At 46.4% G+C, this 23257-nt stretch overlaps 2 protein-coding genes across 5 annotated transcripts in view; both read left to right on the plus strand.

The window, feature by feature from the left end:
• The window catches only part of RNF31 (ring finger protein 31), a 41520-nt gene extending 20436 nt beyond the window's left edge, over positions 1-21084 (plus strand). The window contains exons 14-22 of one of the 2 annotated variants that reach the window (XM_070730061.1): positions 899-997; positions 3822-3911; positions 10832-10946; positions 13811-13929; positions 14493-14606; positions 14735-14792; positions 16346-16442; positions 18512-18686; positions 20395-21084. In XM_070730061.1, the coding sequence (XP_070586162.1) occupies positions 899-997; positions 3822-3911; positions 10832-10946; positions 13811-13929; positions 14493-14606; positions 14735-14792; positions 16346-16442; positions 18512-18686; positions 20395-20439 (912 nt within the window). In that variant the 3' untranslated portion in view covers positions 20440-21084. The remainder of the gene's footprint in view (positions 1-898; positions 998-3821; positions 3912-10831; positions 10947-13810; positions 13930-14492; positions 14607-14734; positions 14793-16345; positions 16443-18511; positions 18687-20394) is intronic. The other variant, XM_070730062.1, reaches the window with a different exon arrangement.
• A 1691-nt stretch (positions 21085-22775) lies between these two features.
• IRF9 (interferon regulatory factor 9) overlaps positions 22776-23257 on the plus strand; it is a 28924-nt gene continuing 28442 nt past the window's right edge. For 2 of the 3 annotated variants that reach the window (XR_011556769.1, XM_070726852.1), the window contains exon 1: positions 22797-22960. The gene's annotated coding sequence lies outside the window, so the exon portion shown is untranslated. Of the gene's footprint in view, positions 22961-23257 lie in introns of all 3 variants that reach the window. The other variant, XM_070726851.1, reaches the window with a different exon arrangement.

Raw genomic sequence — 23257 nt, forward strand, 5'->3', positions numbered from 1 at the left:
TTTCTGCCGTCAGTCTTCTATGTTTCTATGTAAATTCAGTTCCTGTGGATTTACCAACCATGTCTGCTGGAAGTTTGTTCCAAGGATCTACTACTCTTTCAGTCAAATGATATTTTCTCACGTTGCTTCTGATCTTTCCCCCAACTAACTCCAGATTGTGTCCCCTTGTTCTTGTGTTCACTTTCCTATTAAAAACACTTCCCTCCTGGACCTTATTTAACCCTTTAACATATTTAAATGTTTCGATCCTGTCCCCCCTTTTCCTTCTGTCCTCCAGACTATACAGATTGAGTTCATTAAGTCTTTCCTGATACGTTTTATGCTTAAGACCTTCCACCATTCTTGTATAGAACAGAATATGAATTAGAACAGAATAATAGAATAGAAATTAGAATAGAACAGAATGAATAGAATAGAGAGTAGAATAGAATAATAGAATAGAACAGAATGAATATAATAGAATACAAATTAGAATAATAGAATAGAAATTAGAATAGATTAGAATAGATAGAAGGGACCATGGAGATCTTCTAGTCCAACCCTGTGCTTAAGCAGGAAACCCTACACTACTTCAGACAAATGATTATCCAAAATCTTAAAAACTTCCAGTGTTGGCGCATTCACAACTTCTGGTGGCAAGCTGTTCCACCGATCAATTGTTCTAACGGTCAGAAAATTTTCCCCTTAGTTCTAAGTTGCTTCTCTCCTGGTTTAGTTTCCATCCATTGTTTCTTGTTCTACGTTCAGGTGCTTTGAAGAATAGCTTAACTCCCTCTTCTTTGTGGCAGCCCCTGAGATATTGGAACACAGCTATCGTGTCTCCCTTAGTCCTTCTTTTCATTAAAACTCTCTTTCCTGCTATGGTAATTAAAAGTCTTTTCATTGGGTTTCTCTCCAGTTGCGTGATTGTTTGGATCAAGAGACTTACGACCTCTTCCATAAGAAGCTGACCGAACATGTGCTTATGCAGGACCCCAAGTTCCAGTGGTGCACCCACGTGAGTAGCCCCCTCCCCTCTCCATCCCCGGGTTGATTTCGTTTCCGAATGAAAGGAGAAAGGAGCCAAAAAATTGTGTTGGTTTTTTTTTTTTAAGGAGAAACCCCCACTCCCACCCCCTTCAAAATTTCAGGGGTGTGAAATTTGATTTCATTGAGGGATGCATCAGTGTTGTGTTTGACCTCAGGGTTGGGGCAGCCCTAGCACAGTGCCAGCACTCTGTTTTCCGCTGCATTTTTGGCTGTGACGGCCTGCAACGAAAACAGCTTGGGAGTGTTCTGCCTCCAGTGATAAACATGACAAACACACGGTTTGAACAGACTTATTTTAGTCCATGAACCGCTACTAATAACTGGCTTAGCAGTAGAGACACGCCCACAAATCAAAAAGCCATCCTTTCTTGCAAAACGTCAACCTTCATTAGCAGCTGGGGTAAATTCAAACCATCCTAACTCAAAGCAATGCAATTAGTTCTTCCCAGCTCACAGAGTTTCCAAAGGTTTGGCCAAATACCCAGGAGTCTTCCACGATAAGAAATCCGAAGCAGAGAAACGGATTCACAAGACAATTTATGACAGATAACCGAGTCGAAGCTGTTGTTTCCTGCAGATTTTCAGCTGCCTCTGCTGTTCTTAAGTAGACTAGCGGAGGAGCCAATTAGCCCCCAATCTTACTCCCGAGGAGACCTCCTCTGGAGTAATCATTCCTGTCTCTTGGCAGCTCTGTGAGCTTGTGCATCAATAAGACGAGAAGACGCTTCTTCCTCATCGCTACTCCAGGTGTTGGAGGTTCCAAAGGCCCTGGCTCAGAGGTTAGGCAAATTTGGTTCTTCTATGACTTACGAACTTCAACTCCCAGAATTCCTGAGATAATCATGCTACCTCAGGAATTCTGGGAGTTGAAGTCCACATGTCATAGAAGAGCCAACTTTGCCTACCCCTGCTGGCCGAACCTCTGCCTCTGGCAACAAGGCCTCATCAGCCTCCCCACTGTCCAGCTCAGGTGCGGGCTGCACAGGGTGGCCCCAGGCAAGATCAAAGCACCCTGCGGGGCCAGATCCGGCATCCAGGCCTTGAGTTTGACGCCTCTGGAGTAGACCATCTTTCTAAGAAGCAGGTGGACTTCTGGGGATAGACAGCCACCTTTCCTAATCCAGAGCTTCTTGAGGCCAGCAGGGATGATGGGAGTTGTAGTCTCATGGATCAGCTTGCTTCCTGGCTTTAGAGACTGATCCGCTCACTTGGGAAGGCCATAGAAATAAATTAACAGGGTTCCTGCGTTGGCTTTTTTAAAAAATTTGCTCAGTTCCTACAGAGATTTCAATCCAGGAGACTGGAAATTCTAGTTCTGCCATAGGCGTGAAAGCTGGCTGGGTAACTTTGGGCCAGTCGCCAGGAAATTCTACGACACCTTAGAAAAAAAATGGTGGCTGGTTAACTTTGGAACGATTCTCCAGAAGATTGGGAATTCTAGTCCTGCCCTAGGCATGGTAGCCAGATGGGTGATTTTGGGCCAATCACCAGGAGATGGGTAAGTTCTAGTCTACCTTAGGCACGAAAGGTGGTTGACTAACTTTGGACCTATTTCTAGGAGATTGGAAGTTCTAGTACCTGCCTTAGGCACAATAGCCAAAGGGTGATTTGGGAATTCTAGTCCACTCCATTGTCAGGAGACAGCTAGTTCTAGTCCATTTTAGGCAGAAAAGCTGGCTTGCTAACTTTGGACCAATCACCAGGAGACTGGGAGTTCTAGTTCCACCTTAGGCGCAATAGCCAGATGGATGATTTTTGGCCAGTCCTAACTCCGGAGCCCAACCCCCCTCGCAGTGTCGTCGTGGTGAAAATAGGACGGTCAAGTATTAGATTACTGTAGGTTCGCCAGCTATTTATCAAAAAATAATCAAGATGAGTAATAATAATAATAATAATAATAATAATAATAATAATAATAATAATAATAATAATCCACTGGAACTTGTGCCGGAACTACCATCTACCAGTGGCAAAGAACTGGTGGGATCATAAGCCCGAAAAAGTGGTCGAAAATGAGCAAGCAAAACTACTGTGGGACTTCTGACTTCCGACTGACCGAATTCTGAAGCATAACACACCAGACATTGTGATCGTGGAGAAAAAGAAAGTATGGATCATCAACATCGCAATCCCAGGAGACAGCAGAATTGAGGAGAAGCAGCTAGAGAAATTAGTGAAATACGAAGATCTAAAAATCGAGCTGCAACGACTCTGGCATAAGCCCGTGAAAGTGGTCCCAGTGGTACTTGCCACGCTGGGCACAGTACCAAAGGATCTCAGCGGACATTTGAAAACCATCAGAACTGACAAAATCTCCATCTGTCAATTGCAAAAGGCCGCTTTACTGGGATTGGCAAACATAATTCGCCGCTACATCACGCAGTCCTAGGTGCTTGGGAAGCGCCCCACTGGGGATGAAATACGAAATCCAGCATAGTGATCTCGTTGGCTGTGTTGTATTGATATAATAATAATAATAATAATAATAATAATAATAATAATAATAATAATAATAATAATAATAATAATATTAGATTTGCATGCCGCCCCTCTCCCCTCCCCTCTGTTCCAAGAAATAGGAACATCCCTTCATCTCCAAGTGGCCTGGGAGCTGTTTGCTTTTTAAAACAAGTCAAAATGTCACTGAGATAAGATGCCAGACTCCATTCCGATTTATGTTTCTTTTTCATTTAAGGGCGGTCTCTGCATCCACTTCCTGGAGTCGAGGAAGGGCTGATCGCATTCGGGACCGAAATGAATTTTTTCCCTCTCTCTCTCTCTTGTGTCTTTAGTGCTCCTTCGGTTTCATTTACGAATCGGAGCAGCTGGAAGCCAAATGCCCACAGTGCCGGAAATGTTTCTGCGTCCTGTGCAAACGCCAGGTGGGCAAACGTTTGGGGTGAAGATAGTTGTTTGGAGTGGTGGAGGGTTTCCTGCCTGAGCAGGGGGTTGGACCTCCCCCTCCTCCTTTCTTCTTCTTCCTCCTCTTTTCTTCCTCTTCCTTCACCTTCTCTTCCACCTCTTCTTCCTTTCTTCCTCCTCCTCTTTCTCCTCCTTTCTTCCTCTTCCTTCACCTTCTCTTCCACCTCTTCTTCCTTTCTTCCTCCTCCTCTTCCTCCTCCTCTTTCTCCTCCTTTCTTCCTCTTTCTTCACCTTCTCTTCCACCTCTTCTTCCTTTCTTCCTCCTCTTCCTCCTCCTCCTTTCTTCCTCCCCTTTCTTCCTCTTCCTTCACCTTCTCTTCCACCTCTTCTTCCTTTCTTCCTCCTCTTCCTCCTCCTCCTTCTCTTCCTCCTCTTTTCTTCCTCTTCCTTCACCTTCCCTTCCACCTCTTCTTCCTTTCTTCTTCCTCTTCCTTCTCTTTCTCCTCCTTTCTTCCTCCCCCTTTCTTCCTCTTCCTTCACCTTCTCTTCCACCTCTTCTTCCTTTCTTCCTCCTCCTCTTCCTCCTCCTCTTTCTCCTCCTTTCTTCCTCTTCCTTCACCTTCTCTTCCACCTCTTCTTCCTTTCTTCCTCCTCCTCTTCCTCCTCTTTTCTTCCTCTTCCTTCACCTTCCCTTCCACCTCTTCTTCCTTTCTTCCTCCTCTTCCTCCTCCTCCTTCTCTTCCTCCCCTTTCTTCCTCTTCCTTCACCTTCTCTTCCACCTCTTCTTCCTTTCTTCCTCTTCCTCCTCTTCCTTCTCCTTCTCTTTCTCCTTCTTCCTCATTCTTCACCTTCTCTTCCTCCCCCCTTCTTCCTCTTCCTTCATCTTCTCTTCCACCTCTTCTTCCTTTCCTCCTCCCTCTCTTCCTCCTCCTCTTCCTTCTCCTTCACTTCCTCCCCCTTTCTTCCTCTTCCTTCACCTTCTCTTCCACATCTTCTTCCTTTCTTCCTCTTCCTCCTCCTTCTCTTTCTCCTCCTTTCTTCCTCTTCCTTCACCTTCTCTTCCACCTCTTCTTCCTTTCTTCCTCCTCCTCTTCCTCCTCCTCTTTCTCCTCCTTTCTTCCTCTTCCTTCACCTTCTCTTCCACCTCTTCTTCCTTTCTTCCTCCTCCTCTTCCTCCTCTTTTCTTCCTCTTCCTTCACCTTCCCTTCCACCTCTTCTTCCTTTCTTCCTCCTCTTCCTCCTCCTCCTTCTCTTCCTCCCCTTTCTTCCTCTTCCTTCACCTTCTCTTCCACCTCTTCTTCCTTTCTTCCTCCTCCTCTTCCTTCTCTTTTCTTCCTCTTCCTTCACCTTCCCTTCCACCTCTTCTTCCTTTCTTCCTCCTCTTCCTCCTCCTCCTTCTCTTCCTCCCCTTTCTTCCTCTTCCTTCACCTTCTCTTCCACCTCTTCTTCCTTTCTTCCTCCTCTTCCTCCTCCTCCTTCTCTTCCTCCTCTTTTCTTCCTCTTCCTTCACCTTCCCTTCCACCTCTTCTTCCTTTCTTCCTCCTCTTCCTCTTCCTTCTCTTTCTCCTCCTTTCTTCCTCCCCCTTTCTTCCTCTTCCTTCACCTTCTCTTCCACCTCTTCTTCCTTTCTTCCTCCTCCTCTTCCTCCTCTTTTCTTCCTCTTCCTTCACCTTCCCTTCCACCTCTTCTTCCTTTCTTCCTCCTCTTCCTCCTCCTCCTTCTCTTCCTCCCCTTTCTTCCTCTTCCTTCACCTTCTCTTCCACCTCTTCTTCCTTTCTTCCTCTTCCTCCTCTTCCTTCTCCTTCTCTTTCTCCTTCTTCCTCATTCTTCACCTTCTCTTCCTCCCCCCTTCTTCCTCTTCCTTCATCTTCTCTTCCACCTCTTCTTCCTTTCCTCCTCCCTCTCTTCCTCCTCCTCTTCCTTCTCCTTCACTTCCTCCCCCTTTCTTCCTCTTCCTTCACCTTCTCTTCCACATCTTCTTCCTTTCTTCCTCTTCCTCCTCCTTCTCTTTCTCCTCCTTTCTTCCTCTTCCTTCACCTTCTCTTCCACCTCTTCTTCCTTTCTTCCTCCTCCTCTTCCTCCTCCTCTTTCTCCTCCTTTCTTCCTCTTCCTTCACCTTCTCTTCCACCTCTTCTTCCTTTCTTCCTCCTCCTCTTCCTCCTCTTTTCTTCCTCTTCCTTCACCTTCCCTTCCACCTCTTCTTCCTTTCTTCCTCCTCTTCCTCCTCCTCCTTCTCTTCCTCCCCTTTCTTCCTCTTCCTTCACCTTCTCTTCCACCTCTTCTTCCTTTCTTCCTCCTCCTCTTCCTTCTCTTTTCTTCCTCTTCCTTCACCTTCCCTTCCACCTCTTCTTCCTTTCTTCCTCCTCTTCCTCCTCCTCCTTCTCTTCCTCCCCTTTCTTCCTCTTCCTTCACCTTCTCTTCCACCTCTTCTTCCTTTCTTCCTCCTCTTCCTCCTCCTCCTTCTCTTCCTCCTCTTTTCTTCCTCTTCCTTCACCTTCCCTTCCACCTCTTCTTCCTTTCTTCCTCCTCTTCCTCTTCCTTCTCTTTCTCCTCCTTTCTTCCTCCCCCTTTCTTCCTCTTCCTTCACCTTCTCTTCCACCTCTTCTTCCTTTCTTCCTCCTCCTCTTCCTCCTCTTTTCTTCCTCTTCCTTCACCTTCCCTTCCACCTCTTCTTCCTTTCTTCCTCCTCTTCCTCCTCCTCCTTCTCTTCCTCCCCTTTCTTCCTCTTCCTTCACCTTCTCTTCCACATCTTCTTCCTTTCTTCCTCCTCCTCTTCCTCCTCCTATTCTTCTACCCTCCTCCTTTTTTGGAAGAGATTAGACAGCCATTTGTCTGAAGTGGTACAGGGTTTCCTGCCTGAGTCGGTGTGTGGGTGTGTGTATTGGACTAAAAAACCCCTCCAAAGTCCCTTCCAATACTGTTGACCTATTTTATATTTAAATTCAGTAGCTGGGACACTGAAGGGCTTGCACACTAAGTCAAAACGCAACCGTTATTGAAATGTATTTGAATAACCAAACATCCAAAAAGCAGAACAAAGAATGTTCCCTCTGTGCCAACTCAGGAAGCTCAAACTGCCCCAAGAACTGCTGATACAGTTCTGCAGAGGAATCATCTGTGCCTCTGTAACTGTCTGGTTTGGTTCTGCCACCCAGCAAGACAGACACAGACCTCAGGGGATAATTGGAACTGCAGAAAAAAACAATGGCTACTGTTCTGTCCTCACCTTACACGTTAGTCTGTGGGCAGCTCAGCATGCAGCTGAAACCACCTATCCTCCGTTAAAATGGACCGCGTCTGTAGACCGTAATGCTTTATTGAAAAAACAGGATAGGGTGAAATGGTGGAAAACAGGGATACATCCAATGAGAACAGAATAGAAGATAGACAGGATTGAGTTACTGCTGGATGCAACAATGGCTAAATACAAGCGATTTAAATCTCAGCAGCAATTCTCTGGGTCCTTGGATGTCCCTGTGCCACAGATTAAGAGGAATTTCTATTTATTTATCTATTTATTCGATTTTTTTATGCCGCCCTTCTCCTTAGACTCGGGGCGTCTTGCAACATGTTAGCAATAGCACTTTTTAACAGAGCCAGCCTATTGCCCCGACAACCTGGGTCCTCATTTTACCCACCTCGGAAGGATGGAAGGTTGAGTCAACCTTGAGCCAGGGATGAGATTTGAACTGATGACTTGCAGATCTAGCAATTAGCTTTAGTGGCCTGCAGTACTGCACTCTACCTACTATTTGTGCTTCTGTCTTCCTCAAATGCTGAACGAAAACGGAGTCCGGTTTCCACTTTTTTTGAGAGTATAGGATGATGGGTAATGAGATGGGTCAGCTTCAAATAATACATTTGATATTTGTCTCTCCGGCCACTAGGTGAGGCTAGAGAGCAACATATATTGGGGCGTATTTGTCCGTTCGGCCACTAGATGGGCCTAGAGAGCAGTATATAAAAGTTATATGCTGGGGCATGACAGCTACCAACCTGCCTTCCACTGAAGTATATATAGTAATACCTCGTCTTACGAACTTAATTGGTTCCCGGAGGAGGTTCGTAAGGCGAAAAGTTCGTAAGACGAAAATGTTTCCCATAGAAAACAATGTAAAATCAATTAATATGTGCAAGCAAAAAAACAAACAAACGCAAAAATGGCGCTCTGCTGGCCACCGCCGCCTGGCTGTCACCTTTTGAAACAGCCGGGCGCTTCTCAGTGTTCTCCCGAATGCTGAACCCGGACGTTCCGCAAAAGTTCGGGTTCGGCGTTCGGGTTCGGGAGGATGCCGAGAAGCGCCGCCGCCCGGCTGTCAGCTTTGCAAAAGAGTCGCGGAGCTGTCGGCTGGTCGGGAGGCTCAAACGGAGGTGGGGAATCCCAATAGGGAATTCCATGGGCGGAGCTTTGATGTCATGAAGACGTCCTTCTTGGAGTCCACGTTTCGGCCGGCCAGGAAGGACGTCTCCGTGATGTCAAAGCTTTACTCATGGAATTCCCTATTGGGATTCCCCACCTCCGTTTGAGCCTCCCGACCGGCTGACAGCTCCGTGGCTCTTTTGCAAAGCTGACAGCCGGTCAGCGGGGCTTCTCGGCAGCCTCCCAAATGCCCAACCCAGAAGTTCAGCAAAAGTTCGGGTTTGGCGTTTGGGTTTAGGAGGATGCCGAGAAGCCCCTCGGCTGTTTCAAAAGGCGACAGCTGGGCGGCGGGGCTTCTCGGCGGCCACCCGAACACAAACTTTTGCCAAACTTCCGGGTTTGGCGTTTGGGCGGCAGGTTCGTAAGGTGGAAAAAGTTCCTAAGAAAAGGCAAAAAAATTCCGAACCCCGAGTTCGTATCTCGGAAAGTTCGTATGATGAGGGTTTCGTATCACGAGGTACTACTGTACTGTATACTGCATGAGTCAAAAAGGAGGCTATGAAAATATCGACAGACCTCTCACATCCTGGACATAAAGTGTTTCAACTTCTACCCTCAAAACGATGCCATAGGGCACTGGACATCAGAACAACTAGAGTCAAGGACAGGATTTTCCCCCCATACCATCACTTTGATAAACAGCTAATTCTCAGAACACTGTCGAACTATCTAAAAAGGCAGTATTGACATCATTATTCCCATCTTCCCTATTACCTATCTCCTTCTTAAGACCATTCCTTTGTTGCTTATCGCTATTGCTGTATGTGCCTTGAGAGCTTACACACTAGAAATAAATTCCTTGTGTGTCTAAATCGTACCTGCCCAATAAAGAATTCTATTCTATTCTGATTCTAAATAAATAGCTCGGGTTGGTAGCTGAGCTGTTGGTCTGAGCTCTGAGCTTGGTAATTTGGTTGCAAACATTTTATCAACATTCAAGGAGACATCGTCAGTTTGCTTTGAAGTCTGCTCTTCTAGTCTGACAGACGAGCACACTTCAAAGCATACGGATTATTATTATTATTATTATTTATTAGATTTGTATGCCGCCCCTCTCCGCTGACTCGGGGCGGCTCACAACAGTGATAAAAACAATACATGGTGACAAATCTAATAATTAAAATCTAAAATACCCTGTTTCCCCGATAGTAAGACACCCCCAATTGTAAGACGTATCGGGGGTTTCAGGGGGGTCAGCTAATATAAGCCGTACCCCAAAAGTAAGACATATGCCTTACTTTCGGGAAAACACGGGGGTATTGCCGGGGGGAGGGAGCCCGATGACGTCGCTTCCAAGCTCCCCGCGCGCCCCTCACCTTCGCCTCGCCGCGGCGCCACCGCCTCTTCCCCGGCTTGGCAAAGCGAAGGACGGCGCTGGTCCGAAGCGAGCCGAGCGGGCGGCGGCTTGCAGCGAAGGCGCTCGTCCCAGCAACCGAGTCCTGCCGAGGCTCGGCTGCAAGCGGCCAGCGAGGCCGACCATCTCCGAGGCGAGCGGCCGGAGCTGCGCCCTCCTTCGCCCGCCTCCTTTCCGGCAGGCAGGTGGGGCTGCCCAACTGCGCAGAGCGGCTCCTTCCCTCCAGACACACGCTTCCCCGACACGCATCTGTGGCTCCACGCGTGCACGCCGCTTGGAGCCCTGAGGTTGAACTTGGAAAAGGGCTCACGAGGCTCCTGTCCCGCGGCTGCCCATCTGGACTCTGGGGAGATGCCTTCGGGAACGCGACCCTTTCAATTTTTTTCCAATGTAAGACATACCCCGAAAGTAAGACGTAGTGGGGCTTTTGGGGGTAAAAAGAAAGTAAGACACTGTCTTACTTTCGGGGAAACACGGTAACAATTTAACATTAAAAAGTCTAAAAAGAAAAAAAACCCAATATATAAAATACATACACACAGTCATATCATGCACAGAACTACATAGGCAAGGGGGGGGGTGTCTCAATTCCCCCAAGCCTGACGACAGAGGTGGGTTTTAAGTAGTTTACGAAAGGCAAGGAGGGTGGGGGCAGTCCTAATCTCTGGGGGAGCTGATTCCAGAGGGTCAGAGCCGCCACAGAGAAGGCTCTTCCCCTGGGTCCCGCCAGACGACATTGTTTAGTCGACGGGACCTGGAAAAGACCAACTCTGTGGGACCTAACTGGCCGCTGGGATTCGTGCGGCAGAAAGCGGTCTCGCAGATATTCTGGTCCGGTGTCATGAAAGGCTTTATAGGTCAAAACCAACACTTTGAATTGTGACCAGAAACTGATCGGCAACCAATGCAGACTGCGGAGTGTTGGAGTAACATGGGCATACTTAAGAAAGCCCATGATTGCTCTCGCAGCTGCATTCTGCATGATCTGATGTCTCCTCGAACGGTGATAAAACATTGGCAACCAAATCGCCAAATTCTGAGCACAGGTCAACAGCTCAGCTAACCAATGGTTATAGTGGAATGGTTGGAAAGAACTAATTGCTGAATTTGGGATAATTGCTTAATTTTGGGGAAAACAGTATCTCTTTTGCATTCTGTGGCGACAGTGGGAGCCCCAGCATCAGGGCCTGAGCTGCGAAGCGTTTCTGGAATGGAAGCGGACCAACGACCCCGAATATCAAGCACAGGGCTTGGCGATGTACCTCCAAGAGAACGGCATCGGTAAGGATTGTGCCCCCAGGGTGATTTCGGGAGAGACCAAGAAACGTGAGATAGCTTTGAGCCAGCTACACTAAACAGAGTGCTGGATTTTAATGCGCCCACTTCCTATCATCAGTGCTTTGGGGTTTGGGTCATGGGATTGGACTATGCTTCTACGATAGAAACAGCGGTAGGAAAAGCAAGTAGGATGCTTGACTGCATAGCTAGAGGTATAATAAGCAGGAAGAGATTGTGATCCCCTTATATAGAGCGCTGGTGAGACCCCATTTGGAATAATACTGTGTCCAATTCTGGAGACCTCACCTACAAAAAGATATGGATAAAATTGAAGGGGTCCAAAGACGGGCTACAAGAATGGTGGAAGGTCTTAAGCATAAAACGTATCAGGAAAGACTTCATGAACTCCATCTGTATAGTCTGGAGGACAGAAGGAAAAGGGGGGACATGATCGAAACATTTAAATATGTCAAAGGGTTAAATAAGGTCCAGGAGAGAAGTGTTTTTAATAGGAAAGTGAACACAAGAACAAGGGGACACAATCTGAAGTTAGTTGGGGGAAAGATCAAAAGCAACGTGAGAAAATATTATTTCACTGAAAGAGTAGTAGATGCTTGGAACAAACTTCCAGCAGACGTGGTTGGTAAATCCACAGTAACTGAATTTAAACATGCCTGGGATAAACATATATCCATTGTAAGATAAAATACAGGAAATAGTATAAGGGCAGACTAGATGGATCATGAGGTCTTTTTCTGCCGTCAGTCTTCTATGTTTCTATGTGTTGTCTAGTGGCTATGACAGCATTCTAGAAAGCAGGAGACGGAGAGTTCTAGTACCACCTTAGTTGGGAAAGCCAGTTGGCTGACTTTGGGGCAATTGTCAGGAGGTGGCGAGTTCTAGTCTAGTCTTAAGCATGAGAGCTGCTTGGATAACTTTGGGCCAGTCGCCAGGAGAGTTCTAGTCCCACCTTAGGCACTAAAAGTGGCTGTGTGTCTTTGGGCCATTTACCAGAAGGCAGAGAGTTCTAACCAAACCTTAGCCATGAAAGACAGCTGGGTTGACTGGGGCCAATGACCAGGAGACGAAGAGTTCTAGTCCCAACTTAGGTTTGAAAACTAGCTGGGTGACTTTGGGCCATTCACCAGGAGACGGAGTGCAGGCATCCCCCCGCTCCTAGTGGGTCGCCTCGGGGTTCTCCAAATCAGAAGGCACAGACATGAATTTGGTCAAGGCGAGACGACCCTGACCAAAGTCAGGGGACCTCCTTTTATTATAAACAGACATCTAGAGCAGTGATTTTCAACCTTTTTTGAGCCTTGGCACATTTGTTACATTTACAAAACTCTGGGGCACAGTTGGGGGGGGGGGCTAAAAAAAGTTTGGACAAAATTTTTTTTCTCTCTCTTCCTCCTTTTCACTCTATTTCTCTCTCCCTCCCTCTTTCTCTCCCTTCTTCTTTTCTCTCTCTCTCTCCATCCCTCTTTCTTTCTCCCTTCCTCTCTTTTTTGCTCTCTACCTCCCTACCTACCTCTATGTCTTTCTCTCTCCCACCTTCCCTCCCTTTTCTCTCTTTCTTTCTTGCTCTCTCTCTTGCTCTCTTGCTTGCTTTCTCTCTCTTGTTTTCTTTCTCTCTCTATCTCTTGTTTTCTTTTTCTCTCTATTGCTTTCTTTCTCTCTCTCGCTTTTTTTCTCTCTTGCTTTCTCTCTCTCTTGCTTTCTTTCTTTCTCTCTCTCTTGTTTTCTTTCTCTCTCTGAGCTTCACGGCACACCTGACCGTGCCGCGGCACACTGGTTGAAAAACACTGATCTAGAGCAGTGTTTTTCAACCAGTGTGCCACGGCACACTAGTGTGCCGTGAGACATGGTCAGGTGTGCCGCCAAGCTCAGAGAGAGAAAGAAAGCAAGAGAGAAAGAAAGCAAGAGAGAGAGAGAGAGAGAGAAAGAGAACAAGAGAGAGAAAGCGAGAGAGAGAGAGAGAGAAAGAGAGGGAGTGAAGGATATAGAGAGAAAGACATAGAGGGAGGTAGGGAGGGAGAGAGAAAGAGAGCAAAAAAGAGAGGAAGGAAGGAAAAGAAAGGAAGAGGGATGGAGAGAGAAAGAAGGAAGGGAGAGAAAGAGGGAGGGAGAGAGAAATAGAGCGAAAGGGAGGAAGAGAGAGAGAATTTTTTTGTCCAACCTTTTTTTAGCCCCCACCCTCCCCCCGCTCAATGTGCCCCAGGGTTTCGTAAATGTAAAAAATGTACCGCAGCTCAAAAAAGGTTGAAAATCACTGATCTAGAGGATAGGATACATGTGACAAGCCAGGTCCAATACAAAATGATTGACCAATACCGCATCAAAGTTCATCCAATGGGAAAGGTACAACTCAACAGGTAAGTGAGGTGGTAAAGTGAGGAATTTTGCAGAACCATGCCTTTTGTGGAACGTGCTCAGGGAAGGAAAAACATCGGGGTTTGGACTTTAGCATAGGTTAAACCTGAGTACGGCCCTTCAGCTATACTCCGGCATTCCCATCTGCTGAAAGTCAAACAGGGGACAACACATAACTGTCTTACAGCAGTAGCCTGGACACTACGTTGCAATGATGGAGAGTTCTCCTGCCTTAGGTACGAAGACTGATTGGGTGACTAGAGACAGGGTGTTCTAGTCTCTCTTCCTAAGCCATGAAAGTCAGCTGGGTCGGTCCTCCTCTCAGCCCAACCCACCTTACAGGATTGTCATTGTGGGGGACATAGGAGGAGGAAAGTGTATTTGGTTTATGTTTTTCGCCTTGAGATATTTGTAAAAAAATAATAATAATCTAGCTGAGCTACAAACAAACAAAATTCCCCTTTTCTCTCTCTCTCTCTCTCTTTTTCTCCCAGCTTGTCCAAAATGCAAGTTCTCGTACGCCCTGGCTCGAGGGGGCTGCATGCACTTCCAGTGTTCCCAGTGCAGACACCATTTCTGCAGTGGCTGTTACGGGACCTTTTATGCCTCAAATGTAAGGATGCTCAGGGGTGGTGCATTTGTGTGTGCAGGGTGCAAATCTGGAACTCGGTACCCTACCTCTATTCATTTTTTCCCCCTTGTGGGCCTCGCAGAGGTAAATTTGGAGGAGGGAGGCAGAGACGGTTAGCCAAACCGCAGGTAAATAAGATTATACAGGTGGCCCTCGGACTTACGACCACCACCGTCGCACCCAATCACTGTCGCTAGGCAAGACAGTGAATTGAGTTTTCCCCTCCATTTGAAATGGGTTTTTTGGCTAGCGTTGTTATGTGAATTGCTGCATTTGTTCATTGAAAACATGGTCATTAAGTGAAAGGCGGGGAGAAGCCTTCGTGGGGCCTCTCTAGGAATCTCCTGGGAGGAAAGAGGGCCTCTACTCTCTACCCTCCCTGTGGTTTCCCCAATCGCACGCCTTATTTGCTTTTACATTGATTCCTATGGGAAAAGTTGCTTATTCTTTCAAACTTTTCTACCTAAGAACCTGGTCACAGAGCAAATTATGTTCGTAAGTAGAGGTGCCACTGTATTTTATTTTGCCCCCTCCATCTCTGTCAGAAGTGCCCAATACTGCACTGCCCAATCCGGAGGTCCCTCCATGGCCACCATCCGCGTGACTGCCTCTTCTACCTGCGCGACTGGGCCGTGCCACGTCTGCAGAACCTCCTCCAGGTGGGTCAGGCATGGGGTGGGGTGGGGGCTTCAGGTGTCTGGAAGAGGGGACAGAAGCCAAGGGGGCTTAGGGGAAGGGCTTCTCGGGAGAGTAACTGGCATTCTCTCTTTTCTTCTCACCATCCCAGGATAACAACATTGTCTTCAATACAGACCCTCCAGCGGGGACTCGGGCCGCTCCCGGAGGTGCGTGAGAAAGTAGCCGGGAAGTCCAGTCATCCTAGGATGACTTTTATCTTCTGAATGAAAGATTTCGCCTTGAAATTACTTTAGACTTTGGCTTCGTTTGGCTTTAATTTACTTTACTTTAGTTTACTTTAGTTTAACTTTAACTCCATTTTAACTTTATTTTACCATATTTCACTTCACTTCATTTTACTTTACCACCTCATTTCACTTTTTTTTAGCTTACTTCATTTTAGTTTACTTCATTTTATTTTAGTTTTATTTTACTTTCCTTTGTTTTACTTCACTGCTTCATTTTATTTCACTTCATTTTACTTTGCTTCACTTCATTGTCCTTCACTTTGCTTCACTTCATTTTATTTCACTTCATTTTCTTTTCTTTTACTTCACCTTCATTTTACTTTATTTCATTTCATTTCACTTTTTTAGTTCACTTCATTTTGGTTTATTTTACTCCATTTTGTTTTAGTTTATTTTACTTCTCTTCATTTTACCTCACCCCTTCATTTTATTTCTCTTCATTTTACCTCACCCCTTCATTTTATTTCACTTCATTTTACCTCACCCCTTCATTTTACTTCTCTTCATTTTACCTCACCCCTTTATTTTACTTCTCTTCATTTTACCTCACCCCTTCATTTTATTTCTCTTCATTTGACCTCACCCCTTCATTTTATTTCACTTCATTTGACCTCACCCCTTCATTTTATTTCACTTCTTTTTACCTCACCCCTTCATTTTACTTCTCTTCATTTTACCTCACCCCTTCATTTTACTTCTCTTCATTTTACCTCACCCCTTCATTTTACTTCTCTTCATTTTACCTCACCCCTTCATTTTACTTCTCTTCGTTTTACCTCACCCCTTCATTTTACTTCTCTTCGTTTTACCTCACCCCTTCATTTTACTTCTCTTCATTTTACCTCACCCCTTCATTTTATTTCACTTCTTTTTACCTCACCCCTTCATTTTACTTCTCTTCATTTTACCTCACCCCTTCATTTCACTTCGCTTCAGTTCACTTCATTTACTTCACTTCATTTTACTTTATTTCACTTCATTTCATTTACTTTTTTAGTTTACTTCACTTTCATTTACTTTACTCCACTTCATTTAACTTTTGTTTATTTTACTTCCTTTCCCTTCATTTTCCTTCACTTCGTTTCACTTTTTTAGTTTACTTCACTTCACTTCAATTTACTTTACTTTATATTACTCCACTTCAGTTTACTTTACTTCCCTTCTCTTTTAGCTTTACAGATAGTCCTCGACATACAACCACAACTTAACCCAAATGTTCTGTTGCTGGGACAGTTGTTCAGCAAGTTTTGTCCCATTGTTTTACCTTTCTTGCCACAGTTGTTAAGTGAATCATGTTCAGTTAGTCACCCAGTCTGTTAAAGTGTATCCAGCTACCCCTGGTTGACTTGGCTGAAGCACGTGTTGGGCTCCATTGTGGCTGTCAGTCGAGGGCTGCCTGTAGTCCCGATCCAGTGACGGAATGGACACGCTTTAACCATGGGGGGGGGGGGGGTTCTCTCCTCTGCACGCAGGTGGATGTCGGGTTATGGAGCAGAAAGAAATGATGGATGGCTTGAAGGATGAACCGTGTGGCAAAGAGACCCCGGCTGGATATGCCGGCCTTTGCGAGTGAGTAGAATAGTTGTCTTCCACATCGATTCGTCTCTGCCTACTGTCCCCAGAGCTCGGGTGGGGCTTCACTAGCAGTGGTGTCTCTTCCATCCTGAGGACCAGCCCGTAGATTTCCACTGCTCTCCTCTTCTCTCCTCTGCCTTCTGCATATATGTGCTTCAGGCACAGGACCCAGCTGTTCCACCTCTACCACACCAGCCACCTCCAGACCTGGGGGATGTTGGCTCTCCATCGGAGGAGGGCTGATGAATGGCCCAGACTCAGCCTCTGTCCCGCTCTCTGTCTCCCTGCCAGCTCCATTCCCTCTCCCCTCCCTCTCGAGCTCTCAGGTTGCCTTGATACTGACTTCGACTCCCACGCCGCCACCTCCTGATTCAGCTACTGGAGGGGCCGGAGGCCACAACACAAAGTAACAAAGTGTTCAAAGTGTTGGTTATGACCTATAAAGCCCTTCATGGCATCGGACCAGAATATCTCCGAGACCGCCTTCTGCCGCACGAATCCCAGTGACCGATTAGGTCCCACAGAGTTGGCCTTCTCCGGGTCCCATCGACTAAACAATGTCCATCCTAAGATAAAATACAGAAAATAGTATAAGGGCAGACTAGATGGATCATGAGGTCTTTTTCTGCCGTCAGTCTTCTATGTTTCTATTTGGCGGGTCCCAGGGGAAGAGCCTTCTCTGTGGCGGCCCCGACTCTCTGGAACCAGCTCCCCCTGGAGATTAGAACTGCCCCCACCCTCCTTGCCTTCCGTAAACTCCTTAAAACCCACCTTTGCCGCCAGGCATGGGGGAATTGAGATATCTCCCTCAGGCCTATACAATTTATGTATGGTACATTTGTATGTATGGCTGATTAATAATGGGTTTTTTTTAATGTTTTTAAATGTTCTATTGCTTTTGCTAGCCGCCCCGAGTCTACAGAGAGGGGCGGCATATAAATTTAATAAACAAACAAACAAACAAAACCACACTCAGCAAGGGCCCTCATCCCAGCCACCCCCAAAGCCTTTGACTCACTTTGGTCCCTTCTTCACTCAGCCCTACTCAACTGTAATCCCCGGTCCATTAATTCATCCTCGCGTCAGGCACTGGACCCAGCTGTTCCTCCTCTTTCTCATCAGCCACCTCCAGATCTGAGGGCTGCTGGCTTCACATCTGAGGGCTGACAGACAGCCCAGGCTGTGCCTCTGTTTCTCTCGCTCTGCTACTTCCATTCCCTCTTCCCCCTCCCGAGCTCTCATGTTGCCTTGATGCTGACCTTGACTCCCAGAAGGCCTCCTTGACAGCTGAAGGAAGTTATCACTTGGTGGTGTTCCTTCCTTTCTTTGGAGGTTTTTAAGAGGACTAGAAACTTCCCCCCCTAAGTAGACAGTGAGGTGCATCCTGCACTTTCAAGGGAGGTTGGGCTAGATGACCTCTCGGCAGTAATGGGCTGCTCCCAGAACGGTCGGGATTGCCGTTCCGGTAGCAGAACTGTTCCAGTAGCATCTGCGCATCCCCAATGCACCCCCGCGCGAGATTTGGCTTTGCATGCGCATAAGATGCTCACAGATACGAGATTTTGGCAATTTTCAGTATTTTTTTGCTTCTGCGCAAGCGAAGAAATCACAGAAAATCTCTGAAATCTCACACGTGTGATGTCCTTGTGCAAGATTTTGCTTCTGCGCATATGCTAAGAAGCTGTACCTCACAACAAAGGCACACACCTGTGCCGGAGGCGCGCGTCTTCTGCCAGGAACAGACCAGGAGCACCGACAGCGAGCAGCCCCTCGCTGCCTATTGGGACACCCATCTATACGGTCTTGGAGACCGGAATGAGGGTCTCCAAACATGGCGACTTTAAAACGCGTGGACTTCAACTCCCAGAATTCCAGTGGGAGGAATTGTGGGAGTTGAAGTCCGCAAGTCTTAAAAGTTTGGAGATCCTGAAGGAGATGGTGATTCTAACGGTGGCAGCGGGGGGAGGCGGAGAGACCTGGTGAGCCGTGGTTGAGAGCCAGGAGACCTGAGGGTCGCACTGAAGGATGTCCCCTGCTTTTTGACACCCCCCCCATCTCCCCAGGGCGCACTACAAGGAATACCTAGTCAGCCTGATCAACAACCACGCGCTGGATCCCGCCATCTACTACACCTTGCAGGAAGTGGAGATCGTGTGCCGGAGACACCTCACCGCTGCCCAGCTCCTCCCCAGGGGACCGACGGAGGACGAGGAAGCCTATCGCAGGCGCCTGATCCAGGTGAACTTTCTCCTCTTCCACTGGTCTAGAGCAGAGGGGTCTTCAAACTTGGCAACTTGAAGACTTGTGGACCTCCGCTCCCAGTATTCTCCAGCCAACAAAGCTGTCAGGGTTCCAGATAGCATCGGAAATGAAATCAGAGTCCGAGGTATAGCATTCCTCAGAGTTCCAATTTACAGAACCACGTTGGCACATCTGGGAGAGAGACGAATGTAAAGCTATGAGGGTTTCTCCACCCAGTTGAAAGTTGATTCCCTTGTTTCCACACTCACAAGTTCGTCACGTTGAACCAGTCTGGTTCTGCCAGCGTGTCTGTTACTGCCACCAGCTTCCGGGCAGGTGCTGAACAAAGGATGACCTTGAGAATCTAGAAGGAATTTGTTATGGCTCCATCTCTACATCCCGATAGCTCTCGCTCTGCTCAGTAGTGTGATTGATGGACGATTGATTGTGTTATACAGGGTTTTTACCTTTTTAACTTTTCTAATTGTTCATAATTAGTTGTTTTTATTGTTAGATTGAGTTTTTACTCTTGTAAGCCTCCCTGAGTACTCAAGGAGAAGGGCAGCCTATAAATCAAATAAAGAAATCAGTCAATCAATCAATCAATCCCTCATGTAACATCTGCATGAATCCCAGCGACCGGTTAGTCCCACAGAGTGGGCCTTCTCCGGGTCCCGTCAACTAAACAATGTCGTTTGGCGGGGCCCAGGGGAAGAGCCTTCTCTGTGGCGGCCCCAGCCCTCTGGAACCAACTCCCCCCAGAGATTAGAATTGCCCCCACCCTCCTCGCCTTTTGTAAGCTCCTTAAAACCCACCTCTGCCATCAGGCATGGGGGAACTGAGATACTCTTTCCCCCTGGGCCTTTACAATTTATGCATGGTATGTTTGCTTGTAGGTATGATTGGTTTTAAAATAAGGGTTTTTTAGTTGTTGTAGTATTGGATTTACATGCTGTTTTTATTATTATTGTTAGCCGCCCCCCCCCCCCCCCCGAGTCTACGGAGAGGGGCGGCATACAAATCCAATAAATAAATAAATAAAATAAATAAAATCTCTCCCAAATTCCCACAGCAGGAACACAGGTGAGGGTTCCATTTACCAGCCGCTATCCGTATGCCCTCCGCTGCCCGTCAGCACGAGATTTCGCTTCTGTGCATGCGGAGCAAGCAAACTCTTGCACAAGGATGCTCTCACGCGAGATTTTGCTGGGTTTGGGCATTTTGCTTCCGCACATGCGGAGAAGCAAAAAAGCACCGACGACCAGCGAATTCGCGCACGCAAGAGCGTCGTGGTGCGAGATTTTGCTTGCTGCGCATGCGCAGAAGCAAAATCTCACGTGTGCATGTATCGGGAACAAGGAGATGCGTGCACATCTCCATTTCTGCCACCGGGACGGCGCCGATCCCAGGTGTACCGGCGGCAACCCACTGCTGATTCTACAGCATAAGTGTGGCAGGTCAAAAGTCTCCAAATCAAACGATGGCTTTGGCCTGAGAATACTGGGTGGAGAATTCTGGGAATTGAAGTCCACAAGTCTTTAAAGTCGCCATTTTGGGGGGGAGCCCTGGTCTTGGAGGTCTTTCTTGCTTGGATTTCTTCTCTCATGGCCGGGATGCCTTTTGGTCACCCTGCTTTGAACAGGGGATTGGGCTAGTCTAGAAGTCCTCCAAGGTCATTTCCAACTCTGTTAACGCTCTTCTGCAGGTTCTGAGGGACGAAGTTCCTTTGATCCCACGGAAACGGAAGTAGGCTGAGAAGTTCTCCCGAGAAGGAAGAGAAGCTGTGAGGAGCTTCCAAGCAGATGGAGAAGAAGCCATGTTACCTTTTGACAATTGTCCTTTCCAGTTGGTTGACGGGTTTTTCATGATGAGGCCTCCTGCGATGCAATCTTAAAGCCCTCCCTGCTCTAACCACTAGGTTGGCTTTAAGGGTTATGTTGTTCTCCATCTTGTTTCTTGTATGATGCACAACCCAGAGGTCTCCTCGTGGTGACCAGTTAGAATAAGTTTTGTCCAACAGTGGCAATATTAAGACCTGTGGACTGGCTGGGCAATTCTTCCCCAAATTTCCCAGCCAGAGAATTTTGGGGAACTCTGGGAGTTGAAGTCCACAAATCTTTAAAGGTTGACAAGATGGGACCTTTCTTGAAAAAAACAGGGAATTTTAGATTTTGTCCTAACACTGTTCAACAAGTTTTTGATTTTAATCTTTATTGGATTTTGTGGGGTGGGTGAAAAAATTGCTGGTGGGTGGAATGGATGTTTTACTTCAATCGAAAGTTTCTTGCTTTCATTTTAATTCTATTTGTTCCTGAGGTTTTAATACCATTTGTTCTTTCAGCCAGCAAGTCTCCTGGGAAATGCACTGGTCTGAATAAAGTTTATTTGGTTAAACGAGATGCTCTTTTTGCTGTCATTAATAGGGTCTCTCTGGGTCCCAGCATGTAAGACTTTTGCCACAGGCCAAAAAAAAGGTGTTAAATTTCTCAGGGGTCTTCCCCCACCCTTCTCCAAATTTGTGGAAAGCATCTGCCTATTTGGATAAATAAAATAAAGGATAGAAAATAAGATATAATAATCATCTTCAATAATCATGATTCCCTTCTCTATAATCTATCACATGATGGATATGATGATACAGATAGATAGACAGGCAGACAGACAGAGAGACGGATAGACAGACAGATATAAATGATAGATGGATGATAGGTAAATAACACATAGATAATATAGATTAGATAATAATTGATAGGTGATAGTAGGTGATATAGTTAAATACATATATAGATAGATGATAATGGATGGGTGGATGGATGGATAGATAGGTAGATAGAGATAGAGATAGGCACACTGATAAAAATGGACTAGATAGATAGATAGATAGATAGATAGATAGATAGATAGATAGATAGATAGATAGATAGATAGATACACACACACACACACACACACACACACATAGATGCAGACTGACAAAAATAGACCCAATGAATTAGAGAGACAGACAGATGGATGAGATAGATAGATAGATTGATAGTTGATAGAGGCAAGCAGTGGAAATCTATGGGCCGGTCCTTGGGATGGAAGAACCATGTCTGCTAGCGAAGCCCCACCCTAGCTCTGGGGATAAAAAGCAGGGGATGAAAATGAATAGGTGTGGAAGACAACTATTCATCTCCTGGCCGGCTGGATTTGTTAGCCTGCAATGAGAGAGAAAAAAAACTTTTTGCTGGAGCTGCCGGCGCTCCTAATAAAGGAATCTTTTGAGTTCATGTCAAAGGGTTTGACATGTTTGGGGAGCTGGATCAGAACAAACTCATTGGTGTACATTAACATGAAATTTTGTTGCATACAGGTCTCAAAGAGTGACTACCTCCAATATAAATAGATAGATAGATAGATAGATAGATAGATAGATAGATAGATAGATAGACAGACAGACAGACAGACAGACAGGCAGATGCAGATGCAGATGATAGAGAGAGACATAGATGCAGATGATAGATAGATTCAGATGATAGATAGATAGATAGATTCAGACAGATGGATAGGCAAGATATTAGATGGATAGAGCTATTGATGTGTAAGATGTTAGATACAGAGGTGATGAGAGATGACCAAGAGATGATACAGATGTGAAATGAAAGAGAAACGACAGCCACAAAGATGATAAAAAGAGAGGACGTGGGCTAGATAGGCAGGACACATATATCCCACAGTGAGGAATAAACGCCTCAATTCAACCCTCAGCTACAAATATTGCCCTGTGTTGATATTCCGCACTGTAGGTCTGCAGGTCAGCGGTTCAAATCTCCCCACCGGCTCAAGGTCGACTCAGCTTTCCATCCTTCCGAGGTGGGTAAAATGAGGAGCCAGATTGTGGGGCAAAATATGCTGGCTCTGTTAAAAAGTGCTATTGCTAACATGTTATAAGCCGCCCTGAGTCTGAGGAAAAGGGCGACATTTTTTTTAAAAAAATCAAATAAATAAATAAGAAAAAAAGCTAGCCCTCTGCTGCCCCCTGGCTGTTGCGCACCGAGACGACCCAGATAGACGCGATACACGTGATTTCTGGGAAGGATGAACAAGCCATGAAGAAATGGAATCGGGCGGGGCCGAGGGGGGCGGACCAGGAGGAGAACTGGCGGGGCGGGGCGATAGCTGGGAACCACTTCTGTTTTTTAAAATAATTTTTTAGCCGGGGTCGAGCAGCGGCAGGGAGGAAGGAGGGAAGGAGAAAGCGGAGCGGAGGAGAAGAGAAGCGCGGCCAGGTACGACTTTTCCTCCCTCCGAACCCTCTTAAACTCGCTTTTTTGTTAAAAATGGGGAGGGGGGGGGAGAAGTTCCTTTAATTTTGATGCAGACGTGCACGATTTATTTATCGACTTCTTGACCTGCTTGCAAACGAGCACTATCGATTTGCATTTCGATTTTGATGCAGAACTTCGGTTTTAATTTTTTATATATACATACGTATGTATGTATGTATGTATACTGCAAACGGGCACGATTTATTTTTTAGCTGCAAAAGTTGCAGTGTCCGTCCGATTTCTCTTTCGTCTAGCTGG

Source organism: Erythrolamprus reginae, chromosome Z, assembly GCF_031021105.1.
Source record: "Erythrolamprus reginae isolate rEryReg1 chromosome Z, rEryReg1.hap1, whole genome shotgun sequence".
Taxonomy (NCBI): domain Eukaryota; kingdom Metazoa; phylum Chordata; class Lepidosauria; order Squamata; family Dipsadidae; genus Erythrolamprus; species Erythrolamprus reginae.